This window comes from Ranitomeya variabilis, chromosome 7 (genome assembly GCF_051348905.1).
Source record: "Ranitomeya variabilis isolate aRanVar5 chromosome 7, aRanVar5.hap1, whole genome shotgun sequence".
Lineage (NCBI taxonomy): Eukaryota > Metazoa > Chordata > Amphibia > Anura > Dendrobatidae > Ranitomeya > Ranitomeya variabilis.
The window spans coordinates 43977712-43991910 of record NC_135238.1 but is presented as its reverse complement, the minus strand read 5'-3'; the positions used below and the strand labels follow the sequence as shown (position 1 = coordinate 43991910).

The following is a 14199-nucleotide window of genomic DNA, read 5'->3' as shown; positions in this document are numbered from 1 at the left end:
TATAAAAAACATATACATTTTATTTAGTAAAAATCATTAATAAAGGAAATAAATATATATTGGGGATGGATACACGAGCACATGTTGGGATTTATGCTCTTCTCTGTCTGTTCTGTTGGAAACAGTTTTGGCGGCAGTAAGGACAGTAGCGGTTTTGGCGGAGCCATGGTGTAATGCAGCTCTGATGAAAAAGATGTCGGCAGGGCAGCACAATAAGCTGCTCACCTACTTCATAATCACCTAGGCATATGGCACAAGAAGGAATCTCCTCCTGGCCTGTGGCGCTCCTGGTAGGAAGGCGTTCTATTTGCCGTATCCTTGTCATTCCTCTCCGCCGTCCTCTCCTCCGCAGGGGTGCAGCCTGCGGTGGGGTTGTATCCTCAACTGAATCTAATCCGGCCTGATTCTCAGCATCTGTGCCCACGGATGGTGGAATAAAATTTGGCTGAGGATCGGCCCCGGAGGTGGTTGCCGCTTCATTTCCACCACTCCTGTTATTGCTGCTGCTCGGTAGTGACGCATCAGCAGAACTGTGACGGTCAGGGAGCGTGGTCGGTGGTAAAGCCTCCGCAGGCCTGAGATTGTCAGGGAGCGTGGTCGGTGGTAAAGCTTCCGCAGGCCTGAGATTGTCAGGGAGCGTGGTCGGTGGTAAAGCCTCCGCAGGCCTGAGATTGTCAGGGCGCGTGGTCGGTGGTAAAGGCTCAGGTGAGATGGGACGGTCAGGTAGCGGCCTATGTGGCGAACGGCTCCTGTGTCTGGTCTCCTCTCGTACTGAGCGCCTGGATGGGTCTCTAACTCTTCTTCTTCTCTCTGGAGAAGGTAAATAATCTCTGTCATCTTCAATCCTTCCTCCTCTTGTCTGAGACGACCTGAGTCTTCCGATCACAGGGCTCTGATCTGAAGGGAAAAACTCATGTATTATAATGACAGAAAATATCATAAATGACAGGTACAAATGTGTCTATCATCTATTATCTATCTATTATCTATCTATTATTTCTCTATAAATTTTTACTGGGCCGGGACACCGCTCTGCACACACCCAAGAATAATCTAAGCACGTTGACCCCTGTTGTGAGCGATGTGTGCTGGTCTGAGGGTCCGGACCCCACCGATCGTCACTACTACAATACCCAGAGTTATTAGTTTAGTTCCCCGTCTAACATTGTCCCCAGTATACAGGCAGAAATATTTCTAACTCCTCTTATGGAAAGAACTAGAGAGTGGAACCTGTTGTTACTGGGGTGACGACAAAAAGACCCCGGTATAATCCCCCCACACACACCCCTTACATTGTAAAGGTTCACTTACTTCGGTTTTCTGGCCGGTTCATCCATGCAATGTTGTCCATGATCAGCTGCCTCAATTCCCGAGAACTCATGGTTTCTCCTCAAAAGTGTTCAGTAACGTGCTCTTCCGGCGCACAATAGTCGCAGATCTCACAGCGCAGAGCAACACGCAGAAGTCACTCAGTGTGCGAGAAGTCCTGCAGAATAATCCACAAATGGAAAAAAGTTATAGGACAATAAACAGCAAAAGCCAAAAAGTAGTGACCATAAGTAGTATGGAAGGACGAGAAGATGAAGCCGCAAAACATCGAGAAAGTGTTTACATGGGAACTGCCCGGCAACAAATTGTATAAATCACTAGTATAAGTGATTATAAGAAACTTTGTAACATATGATATCAGAGAAATCGTCTTTAATCTATTCTTAAGGGTCAATTCCTCCACTTTCCCGTCTCCTGAGCTCATTAACTCTGAATAACCTCCTGTAATCCGTCTTGCTCTGCACAGAGATTTCACAAGTTAGGAGGCAGAGGAGGAGCACTGCCAGGAGGAAGCACAGAATCATTGTCCTGCAGGATTCTAGCAGGTACATTAGCTTATACCAGAGCTGGATTCACAGCTACAATGCTCAGTACTGATATATAATTTCCTCCATGGCTCTGTGCTACCTAAGGTAAGAGGTAAAATACTTTTTTTGCGGGAGACACTGATTCAAAGACAAATGCAAATTAGAGATAGTGACTGTAGGGTGAAAATTGTAGAACAATACAAAATACCATACAAGCCATATAATGGCCGGAAATGGCGCTATTCCTCACATCATGTTCACACATTGCAACTTAGACTTAAATGTTACAGAAAAGTATCGTTACCTTCTAACTACTTTACTCTTCTTGTAAATCCAAGAAATGTGATGTCACTAGTAGTGCTACAGAATTCAGCTGGGATCTTAGTAATCGACAGGGATCTTCTTGTCAAGATTTCAGCTCTGTAGTCGTTTATCAACCCTAAAAGGAACAATAGATCGGTCAGATTTTATTCTTTTATTTTTAGGCAGGAAATGTTTGTTATGACCTCAGAATACTTACAGTAATATCTGGTGAATTCCCGATGGAAATAAGATTCCTAATCCAGAACAAAGTTTACACTTGGAGTTTTCAACGCTCAACAAGTAAAACTTTGAGAACCTTCCAGCAGTAGAGAATTATTCCACCTGTAGTATAAGGAACAGATGAGTTTTACCATTTTATTCCTCAGTTCTGTGTGTAGAGCCCAGGTCGGACTGGCCATGGGCGTGGGGAGCAGTGAATATTAATTTCTCTTTAGCAGCGGGCACAGGCTTTAGCCGCAGCAGTCGTCTCCTTCCTCCTGTCGCCTGCTGCTCCACCGCTGCTGCCCCCAGCATGTGCCGCATTCAACTGTATCGGCATCATAGGTGCAATAATAGAGGAGAGGGCATCAGATGATACTCCCTGCTCCATTATTGCCCTCTGCCTCTGCCACAGCCGGTGCGTGATGACGTCACCTCATACTGTGTGCCGGGCAGATGGCAGTGCAGCTGCTGAGACTGGAGCAGAGTCTGGAACCGCGGGGGAATGAGGAGGAGAGGTGAGGATTGTGGGATATATATATATATATATATATATATATATATCAGTTAGTACTGGTGGCCATAAGACTGTAGGACTGTGGGGCTGTATTATATTCTATGGAGAGGCTACATTATATTCTATGGAGGGGCTGCATTATATTATATGAGGGGGCTACATTATATTCTATGGGAGTTTGCATTATACCCTATGAAGGGGCAGCATTTTACTCTATGGGGGGCTGCAATATAGTATTTGAGGGGGCTACATTATATTCTTTAAGGGGACTGCATTATACCCTATGAAGGGGCTGCATTTTACTCTATGAGGGGGCTGCATTATTCTATTTGAGGGCTGCATTATATTCTACGAGGGGGCTACATTATTTTATTTAAGGGGGCTACATTATACTCTATGGGAGGGGATGCATTATACTCTATGAGGGGGCTGCATTATATTTTATGAGGGGAGCTACATATTTTATGAGGGGGGGGCTACATTATACTCTGACACAAGTTTTATTTCAGATCTAAACCAAATAATTTTCAGCTTTAGGCCATGTTCACATGCTCAGTATTTGGTCAGTATTTTCCAGCAGTAAGAACTGCCTTAATGGCACCAGACACCCGACAATCAGCCAACAAGTAGCCGAATGATAGTGGTTAAATGCGGGAGGTTGTCAGGTGCAATTCTGGCCTAACTCAGTGGTCGGTGCTGACAGCCGTGGTCCGGCCTCCTCCACTTATCTAATTAGTGTAAGAAGATGGACCCTGGCGGCAGCCATTATACTCACTCTACAGATGTCCGGCTCTGCGGGGTCCTGTGCACGCTGATGTTCTCTTCTCAGCTTATGTAGGTGGTGACTGATGTCCCCTCTGTGGTCCTGGACCAGACAGCCAGGAGCTGACGTCCCCTCTGTGGTCCTGGACCAGACAGAGTCAGGAGGGAGATCTGAAGGGGAGAAGATAACATTGGAGCCATATTACACAGTGCTATAATCCCTGGTGCAGCCCGCCCTGCCCCATACAGGTAGAGCGCTGGCTGCCATTATTATTACTACTATTTATTAATAAAGGAAATCTCCCCTCCTCCCCCTGTAAATTGCTGGACACTGATATTTGCTCCCTGGTTTTCTCGCGGCCATTCCTACTCTTATATCCGGCCACTGAGGACTGGATTTGTTTCATGAATTGTAAATAAAAATATTCATGAAAATGTTTTTTCTGTTGTATTGTGCCGTGATTTGTGCCGGACGAGTTACTCATCAAAACATCGCATGTTCCCCATCATGGTATCAGTAAAAACGACAGCTCAGGGTGCAAAAAATAATCCTTCACCCAACCCCAAATCACGAAAAAAGAAACCGCTACGGGTGTCAGAAAATGGCAACAAACGCAAAAAGTGTTTTCATACAAAATTCAAGAATACATGAAAAAATAATGAGAAGAAAGCTTCTAGTTAGAACCTGAAGACCCACCTCTTCCGACAAGCCTACAACCTGCAGTAACCACCGATCGACCAAACCGCTGCATGACCAGCTCTATCCTCGCCTACTGTATTCTCACCCATCCCTTGTAGATTGTGAGCCCTCGCGGGCAGGGTCCTCACTCCTCCTGTACCAGTTGTGACTTGTATTGTTCAAGACTATTGTACTTGTTTTTATTATGTATACCCCGCCTCACATGTAAAACGCCATGGAAAAAATGGCGCTATAACAATAAATAATAATAGTTTCATAAATAACAACACAAAACAGATTTACCTCCAGATGTAGAAGTCCTCAGTCAGTGATCTTCAGGAAAATCCAGAAGTATCCTCTAATACAGTTTCGCTATTCCACAAGTAAATCGCAAGTAAAGCGCTAATCTCACAAGGAGAAGATCTAGGTACAGTGTTGTCAGGAGACAGACATATACCAAGTCTGAGCCAGTGAGATGGAACCGAGGGTTTTTAAGGTTCCGCTCTATTGTGACATCATCACTCACCTGTGTGACATCACTGCCCGCTTCCATATAAGGTAAGAGATGATGTCACAATGCAGCGGAATAACCAATACTTTTTCTCTCACTATCGGCCTCTTATAAAGCAGCTGATAATGATGGAGGCAGAAATAGGGATGAATGAAATAACATCCTGGCAATTTCCAGGTGTTAGATTACAGCCGGTGGTTACAGAGGTTTGGCTGAGCTTTTCCCATTTCCAATTCTCATCATATGACATTATAACACATTTACTCTTTTCTGACAGTTTCTTTTATCTTCTCATTCTCTCTATAAAGATACATTGAACTATATAATCTGATGCTCAGGATAAAGTCTTCAAGCATTTGGTGTCATTATTGGATTTTCTCACATTTCCACTGATAGGGGGCAGTGTTCTGGGATTTGTGTGATCATGTGATTCCAGGCCGACCATCACCAGGACCTCATGTCCTCATACAGTCTATTGGATGGATGATAACGTTAGTCAAAGGGGCATTTCCATGATAGAAGTGATGACAGGACATGTGCTAATATGTTTGTAAAACGATCGACAAACACAAATTCGGCACAAATGTGGCACATTCGGATTCGTGATCGGTAATAATTGTGTTGCCACTAAAGTATTTTAAAGTAGATGATAAATAGATAGATAGATAAAAAGCCGGCAATTCATGTGCTGCATACAGTAAAATCATAGAGGGACAGGTTAGAATAGATATACAGTATACACATAGATATATAGATGTCAGTGACACACACAGATATATGTATAAATATTATATAGATAGAAGAAAAGCCGGTAATTCAGCAGCCACGTACTCTAAAATGACACTGGGACCCGACAGTCTAGAAGAGATGGATTACACACATAGATACAGATATATGGGTTATACACACAGCGCGGTGGCGCAGTGGATAGCACAGCAGCCTTGCAGCGCTGGAGTCCTGGGTTCAAGCCCCACTAAGGACAACATCTGCAAAGAGTTTGTATGTTCTCTCCGTGTTTGCATGGGTTTCCTCCGGGTACTCCAGTTTCCTCCCACATTCCAAAGACATACTGATAGGGAATTTAGATTGTAACAGACTGTAACAGGGACAGTGACGATAATGTGTGCAAACCTGTAAAGCGCTGCGGAATATGTGAGCGCTATATAAAAATAAAGATATAAAAATATATTTATAACACACATAGAATAGATAGATGTCAGTGACATATACAATTAGTACAGTGTGTGTGCAGCTTTCTGTACATGTTGTGAGGGGTTGACACGCTCAGCTGCTTTCCCAGGTAGACAGAGGAAACATTCTGGTAGACGATCACCTGCTGGTTTATTGTGGATAGCATAAACCTTGGTGGGTTCAGCAAAATAAACCGAGCCTTGCTGGCATAAAGGTAAAACAAAGAAAACACAGTCCATATGAGTCCTTTCCCTGCAGTTGACCCGCACAGTTGGAGTTCCTGCTTCTCCCAAGAGACACTGCCTGATTCTCGTTACCAGGTATATAACATCCCATTTGAGTTCGTCCATGCCGGACATTGGGTACGCGTCAACACTGGACACCTCATTGAGCCTGCAGTAGTCATTACAAAATCGCTACTCGCCATTGGGCTTCGATACGAGGACGAGGACTTGACCAGCCACTTCTTGATTCCTCTATCACCCCGGGGTCCAGCATTCTCTTCACCTCCTTGCAGATTATCTCCTGGTGTGGTTCGGGGATTCTGTAGGGTTTGAGGTTTACCCTTACATGTGGGTTTACCATTACATTACTGTAATAAATGTATATGTCACTGACATCTCCGGTACCGTTTTTTTCAGGTACCGGAAATATTAGGACTACTGATGAGCGAGCAGAAAATGCTCGGGTGCTTGTTGCTCGGGTCGAGCAGATTGGAATGCTTGGGTGCTCAACATGAGCAACGAGCCCAATATAAGCCTAGGAAACCTGAGTTTTTTTGCCGTGACACCCCCCCTCCCCCCGGAGGTTTTTTCCGGGAATCAGAAATCTATGGGAACAGTTCTCAAATTACACGGGAACATAATGGGGAAGACCCCTAGAAGCATTTCTGACTCCCAGGTCACTGTTCTGAACAATGTTGTCAGAGTATTACGCCACTTTTACAGGCGCACATTAAAACATACAAAAATGAAACCAAAATGGATTTTCCTGGGAAATATGTTGAGGTACATCCTTTCCAGGGTAACGACTTGTATATTAGGCAAAATAAATAACCCAAAACAAAAATGTTCCTCCACCACTTGAGCTATGTTCACACGCAGCGTTTTTGATGAATTTTTCATTTTTGCATTCACTGGGAAATGTTATTGTCTCCATAGACAATATGGATAAAAATTCCTAAGAATTTAGGACCTGAGAATGATGTCACGGCTTGTGATTGGTCGCCTGGTGGTCACATGAGCGGCACACGACCAACCAGAAGCCGTGACGTCATGGAAGGTGCTGAACGCGCTCATTTTAAGCAAAGAAGGCTGCCGGTTACCAGCGGTGATGTCCAGGGGCCTCCGGACAGGTGAGTATATCAATATTTTTTATTTTAATTGTTTATTTTACACAGTAATATGGATCCCAGGGCCTGAAGGAGAGTTTCCTCTCCTTCAGACCCTGGGAACCATCAGGATACTGTCCAATACTTGGTGTCCCATTGACTTGCATGGGTATCGGAATCGGCGAGATCCGATACTTTGCCGGTATCGGCCGATACTTTCCGATACCGATACTTTCAAGTATCGGACGGTATCGCTCAACACTAATCCTGAGACATAAAAATACACAAAGAAAATGGGAGACGTTTATTAGCATCCTGGATAGGACCTGTGCACAGTATATACCGTATGGGAATAAACATACTAGAAATAGGAGGAAACCAATATGGCTAAATAGAGCTGTAAGGGTCGCAATAAGGGACAAAAAGAAAGCATTTAGAGAATTAAAGGAAGTAGGTAGTGAGGAGGCATTAAATAAATACAGAAAATTAAATAAATTCTGTAAAAAGCAAATCAAGGCAGCAAAGATTGAGACAGAGAGACTCATTGCCAGAGAGAGTAAAAATAATCCCAAAATATTCTTTAACTACATAAATAGTAAGAAACTAAAAAATGAAAGTGTTGGCCCCCTTAAAAATAGTCTGGGGGAAATGGTGGATGAGGATGAGGAAAAAGCCAATATGCTAAATGACTTTTTTCATCAGTATTAACACAAAAAAATCCCATAGCGACAATATGATCAGTGATAACAAAAATTCCCCATTAAATGTCACCTGCTTAACCCAGCAGGAAGTACGGCGGCGTCTAAAAATCACTAAAATGGACAAATCTCCGGGCCCGGATGGGATCCACCCCTGAGTACTGCAGGAACTAAGTACAGTCATTGATAGACCATTATTTTTAATCTTTAAAGACTCCACAATAACAGGGTCTGTACCACAGGACTGGCGTATAGCAAATGTGGTGCCAATATTCAAAAAGGGGACAAAAACTGAACTCGGAAATTATAGGCCAGTAAGCTTCACCTCTACTGTGGGTAAAATCCTGGAGCGCATTCTAAGGCTATGTGCACACTTTGCGGTGTGCTCTGCGGGTTCTCCCACAGCGGAATTGATAAATCTGCAGGGCAAACCCGCTGCGGTTATCCCTGCAGATTTATCGCGGTTTGTTCCGCGGTTTCCGCTGCGGGTTTCCGCCTATACTATTGATGCTGCATGTGCAGCAATATGCAGCATCAATAGTATAATGTTAAAATAAAAAAATTGGCTATACTCACCCTCTCTGACGTCCCGATCTCCTCGGCGCTGCACTCGGCGGTCCGCTTCCAAAGATGCTGTGCCGAGAAGGACCCTTCGTGACGTCACGGTCATGTGACCACGGCGTCATCATGGTCATGTGACCGCGACGTCACCGCAGGTCCTGTTCGCACATCAACCCAGACCGGACGCCGCGGGCAGCGCTGAGAGGTGAGTATAGCATTATTTTTTATTTTAATTCTTTTTTTTACACCCAAATATGGTTCCCAGGGCCTGGAGGAGAGTCTGCTCTCCTCCACCCTGGGTACCACCTGCACATTATCCGCTTACTTCCCGCAACGTGGGCACAGCCCCATGCGGGAAGTAAGTGGTTCAATCCTTTCCTATGGGTGCAGAATCGCAGCGATTCTGCACAAAGAAGTGACATGCTGCGGGTTGTAAACTGCTACGTTTCTGCGCGGTTTTTCCTGCAGCATGTGCACTGCGGTTTGCGGTTTCCATAGGGTTTGCATGTTAATGTAAACGCTATGGAAACTGCTGCGGAACCGCAGCATCAAAATCGCGGCGGTTCCGCGGTAAAAACCGCAAAGTGTGAACATGGCCTAAGGGATGCTATACTGGAGTATCTGAAGAGGAATAGCCTCATGACCCAGTATCAGCACGGGTTTACTAGGGACCGTTCCTGTCAGACTAATCTGATCAGCTTCTATGAAGAGGTAAGTTCCGGACTGGACCAAGGGAACCCAGTGGATGTAGTGTATATGGACTTTTCTAAAGCTTTTGATACGGTGCCACACAAAAGGTTGTTACATAAAATGAGAGTAATGGGGATAGGGGAAAATATGTGTAAGTGGGTTGAGAGCTGGCTCAGGGATAGGAAACAAAGGGTGGTTATTAATGGAGCACACTCGGACTGGGCCGCGGTTAGCAGTGGAGTACCACAGGGGTCAGTATTGGGCCCTCTTTTTAACATATTTATTAATGACCTTGTAGGGGGCATTCAGAGTAGAATTTCAATATTCGCAGATGACACTAAACTCTGCAGGGTAATCAATACAGGGGAGGACAATTTTATATTACAGGATGATTTATGTAAACTAGAAGCTTGGGATGATAAATGGCAAATGAGCTTTAATGGGGATAAATGTAAGGTCATGCACTTGGGTAGAAGTAATAAGATGTATAACTATGTGCTTAATTCTAAAACTCTGGGCAAAACAGTCAATGAAAAAGACCTGGGTATATGGGTGGATGACAAACTCATATTCAGTGGCCAGTGTCAGGCAGCTGCTACAAAGGCAAATAAAATAATGGGATGCATTAAAAGAGGCATAGATGCTCATGAGGAGAACATAATTTTACCTCTATACAAGTCACTAGTGCGACCACACTTAGAATACTGTGCACAGTTCTGGTCTCCGGTGTATAAGAAAGACATAGCTGAACTGGAGCGGGTGCAGAGAAGAGCGACCACGGTTATTAGAGGACTGGGGGGTCTGCAATACCAAGATAGGTTATTACACTTGGGGCTATTTAGTTTGGAAAAACGAAGACTAAGGGGTGATCTTATGTTAATGTATAAATATATGAGGGGACAGTACAAAGACCTTTCTGATGATCTTTTTAATCACAGACCTGAGACAGGGACAAGGGGGCATCCTCTACGTCTGGAGGAAAAAAGGTTTAAGCATAATAACAGACGCGGATTCTTCCTCTGGATCAACATGTTAGAGCATGTTAGGTTAGGCTATGGGTTGGACTAGATGGACTTAAAGTCTTCATTCAACCTTAATAACTATGTAACTATGTAACCTTAGCTGGCCATGTGGTGTTTGACACATCATCAGACACATCCCGTTTCAGTTATGAAGGTGAGACTGTTAAAGGAGGAGGGCCATTAGGCGGACTTTAATCTTCTTAAAGGGACAGCAGTGTGTCCTCCCTATTCTTAGAGAGCCATCAGCTGGCTGGGCTTTGTTGTTCCCATTATTAAACAGTGTGTATCCTGTACTATTATTGACTGCGCATTGAATGCAAGGCATGACTCAAATTTAGGCGCACCTCAATAACCCATTGAACAGACATCCTGGAAGGCCACATGAAACCAAAGTTCCCATTCTTATTTATTTGGTACTGCCATACTGTTTGCCCATGCATTGAATGCAAGGCCTGGTCTGCCCCAAAGTTTATCGCACCCCAAAAACAGTTTGAAGAGACATGGTGGATGGCCACATGAAACCAAAGTTCCCATTATTAGATTTTTTAACTTTCCTAGAGTTTGCCCATGAATTGAATGCAAGGCCTGCTCCAAATTGGGACGCACCCCAGTATCCCAAAAAACAGACGTCCTGGAAGGCCCCATGAAACCAACGTTCCCATTATTAGAAAGTTGGTACTCTCATGCTGTTTGCCTATGCAGTGAATTGCAGTGTTGAGCCTGAAGAACCTGCATTGGAGAATGTCAGTGTTGAGGCTGAAGAACTAGCAGTGGAGAATTGCATTGTTGAAGCTGACAACCAACAAAGTTCACATTATTAGGAAGTGGGTCTCCCATTCTGTTTGCCAATGCATTTAATCCAAGGTCTGGCCTGCACCAAAGTTACACGAACCACCAAAACAATTTGAAGAGACGTGGTGCATGGCCACATGAAACCAAAGTTCCCATTATTATGATTTCTCTAGTCCCGTACAATTTGCCCATGAAGTGAATGCAAAGCCTGCTCCAAATTTAGATGCACCCCAATAACCCAAAAAACTGACGTCCTGGAAGGCCACATGAAACCAAAGTTCCCATTTTTCTTAATTTGCTACTCCCATAATGTTCGCCTATGCATTGAATGCAAGGCCTGCCCTGCCCCAAAGTTACACCCCAATAACCCTTTGAACCGACGCAGTGGATGGCCACATGACACCAAAGTTCCCATTATTAGGAAGCTGGTACTCCCATACTGTTTGACTATGCAGTGAATTGCAGTGTTAAGCCTGAAGAACCTGCATTGGAGAATTGCAGAGTTGAGGATGAAGACCCAAAAGTGGAGAATTGCATTGTTGAAGCAGCGTAACAAACCCCTACAGTTCCCATTATTAGGAACTGGGTCTCTCATACTGTTTGGCTATGCAGTGAATGCCAGACCTGCTCCAAATTTGCATGCACCCCAATCCCCCTAGGATGAAACGTGGAGGAGGGCTTCATAAAAAAAAAATGTGCCCCTGGGGGGTACACATCAACATGCTGTGTAAATATATTTTTTACGGGCATCATAAACACCCTTTAACACAATGTCCAATGAGAAAAAGTATAGTGCCCACACTGCTGCCTTATGCGATCATCTTACGGTGGGCCTTGTAAAGCTGCTCCAGTATAACTACCCACTCATCCATGCAAGGGCACTCCGGGTGCACAGCCAAAAAAGTACATAACAATCCAATGAAAAAAGAAAAGAAAAACTGTAAACATTTTTTTTATGGGCATCAAAAACACCCTTTAACACAATAACGTGGCTGTTCCATCACAGACTACGATCACCATGGTGATATAGTGGTGGTGGGTAGGGTTGAGCGAAACGGGTCAGCCATTTTCCGAAGTCGCCGACTTTTGGCAAAGTCGGGTTTCATGAAACCCGACCCGACCCCTGTGTGGGGTCGGCCATGAGGTCGGCGATCTTCTGAATCTGGTATCGGAACTCCGATACCGAGTTCCGATATGTTTGCGATATCGGAAATCGGTATCGGAATCCACATTTAAGTGTAAAATAAAGAATTAAAATAAAAAATATTGATATACTCACCTCTCCGACGCAGCCTGGACCTTACAGCTGGTAACCAGCAGCCTTCTTTGCTTAAAATGAGCGCGTTCAGGGCCTTAGATGACGTCACGGCTTGTGATTGGTCGTGGCCGCCCATGTGACCGCCACGCGACCAATCACAAGCCATGACATAATTTTCAGGTCCTAAATTCCTAATTCTAGGAATTTAGGACCTGAGAATTACGTCACGGCTTGTGATTGGTCGCTTGGCGTTTACATGGGCGGCCGCGACCAATCACAAGCCGTGACGTCATCTAAGGCCCTGAACGCGCTCATTTTAAACAAAGAAGGCTGCCGGTTACCAGTGGTAAGGTCCAGGCTGCGTCGGAGAGGTGAGTATATCAATATTTTTTATTTTAATTCTTTATTTTATACATTAATATGGATCCCAGGGCCTGAAGGAGAGTTTCCTCTCCTTCAGACTCTGGGAACCATAGTATCCCATTGCACTGCATTGGGTTTCGTGTTTCGGCTGACCCCGACATTTTTATAGGATCGGCCGATTTCACTCGACCCGACTTTTGAGAAAGTCGGGTTTCGTGAAACCCGACCCGATCCTATAAAAATAAAAGTCGCTCAACCCTAGTGGTGGGTGATGAGGATGAAGAGAAGGAGAATGACAACAGAAAAAAAGTTGAAATCACGAAGTGTACTGTATACCCATGTTTGGGTGTAAAGAGGTGCATGGTAATAGCGTTAACAAAAAAAGACACTGTATTGGAGGTTATGTTTGGCTGATATCGCTCAGTGGTGTACAGAAGTCTGGCACAATCCATCCCTTGTTCATTTTTATAAGAGTCAGCCTGTCAGCATTTTCAGTTGGCAGGTGGACGCGCTTATCAGTTATAATTCCCCCAGCGGCACTTAATACCCACTCTGACAAAATGCTAGCGGCAGGGCAGGCCAGGACCTCCAAGGCATTCATAGCCAGTTCATGCCACGTGTCCAGCCTGGATACCCAATAATTATAAGGCATGGAGGTATCACGGAGGACTTTGGTTTGGTCAGCAAGGTACTCCCTCAGCATCTTCCAAAACTTTGCACTTCTTGTGAGAGTACCCCGTGCCTCAGGGCCTATACGATGTGGGGTCTGAGAAAACTCCCAGAACTTGAGCTGGATCGGAGTTGTGTCTCTTTCGCCTGTCGTCCTTGGTTGTGCAACGAACTGTGATGTCTGCTGCCAGCGTTTTCAGATGGGAATTTTTTAAATAATTCCGCAACAAGAGCCCTCTGGTCCTGCACCATTTTAGTACACCTGTCTGACTCTGGAATATGAGATAGAAAGTTTTCTTTGTAGTGTGGGTCTAGAAGTGTCACCAACCAGTAATGACTGCTACCCAAACTTTTGAGAAAGCAAGGGTCACGTGAATGGCAACGTAACATAAACTCAGCCATGTGTGCCAGACTGCTAACAGGCAAGACTTCCGTGTCCTCACCAAGAGGATGACTGAAAATTCTGTCCTCCTCCTTCCTGTCCTCAGGCCATCCATGCTGAACAGACGGTATGACAGCTGTGCTAGTAGTACTATCTATTGCATGAAAGTAGCTCCTGTTCTTCCTCCGCCTCCTCCTCTTCCTCATTGTCACCCTATCCACGTTGAGATGAGATGTGGGTGGGCTGTGTGTATTCACCATGTATGGTTCCTTGCTCCATCTCATCAATCTCCGACTGCAACGCATCTTCTTTGATAGTGAGCAGAGAGCATTTCAGAACAGAGAGAAGTGGGATGGTGATGCTAATTATTGTATCATCGCCGCTCACCATCTTGGT

At 44.6% G+C, this 14199-nt stretch overlaps 1 protein-coding gene across 3 annotated transcripts; it reads right to left on the bottom strand.

Moving 5' to 3' along the window:
- On the bottom strand, window positions 1-4787 carry LOC143785828 (uncharacterized). 3 transcript variants are annotated; one of them, XR_013218100.1, is made up of 6 exons: window positions 4640-4787; window positions 3671-3828; window positions 2377-2501; window positions 2161-2295; window positions 1312-1486; window positions 1-910 (listed from the first exon to the last, which is right to left on the bottom strand). XR_013218100.1 is itself a non-coding variant. In XM_077274966.1 (6 exons), the coding sequence occupies exons 5-6, from the start codon at window positions 1379-1381 to the stop codon at window positions 92-94; spliced, it is 876 nt and encodes a 291-aa protein (XP_077131081.1). In that variant the 5' UTR covers window positions 1382-1486; window positions 2161-2295; window positions 2377-2501; window positions 3671-3828; window positions 4640-4787; the 3' UTR covers window positions 1-91. The 3 variants fall into 3 exon arrangements, 2 of the variants coding, with proteins under 2 accessions (XP_077131081.1, XP_077131082.1); XM_077274966.1 differs by having other exon boundaries at window positions 1-897; XM_077274967.1 differs by lacking the exon at window positions 4640-4787 and adding an exon at window positions 4355-4615 and having other exon boundaries at window positions 1-897.
- Window positions 4788-14199: the final 9412 nt, after the last annotated feature.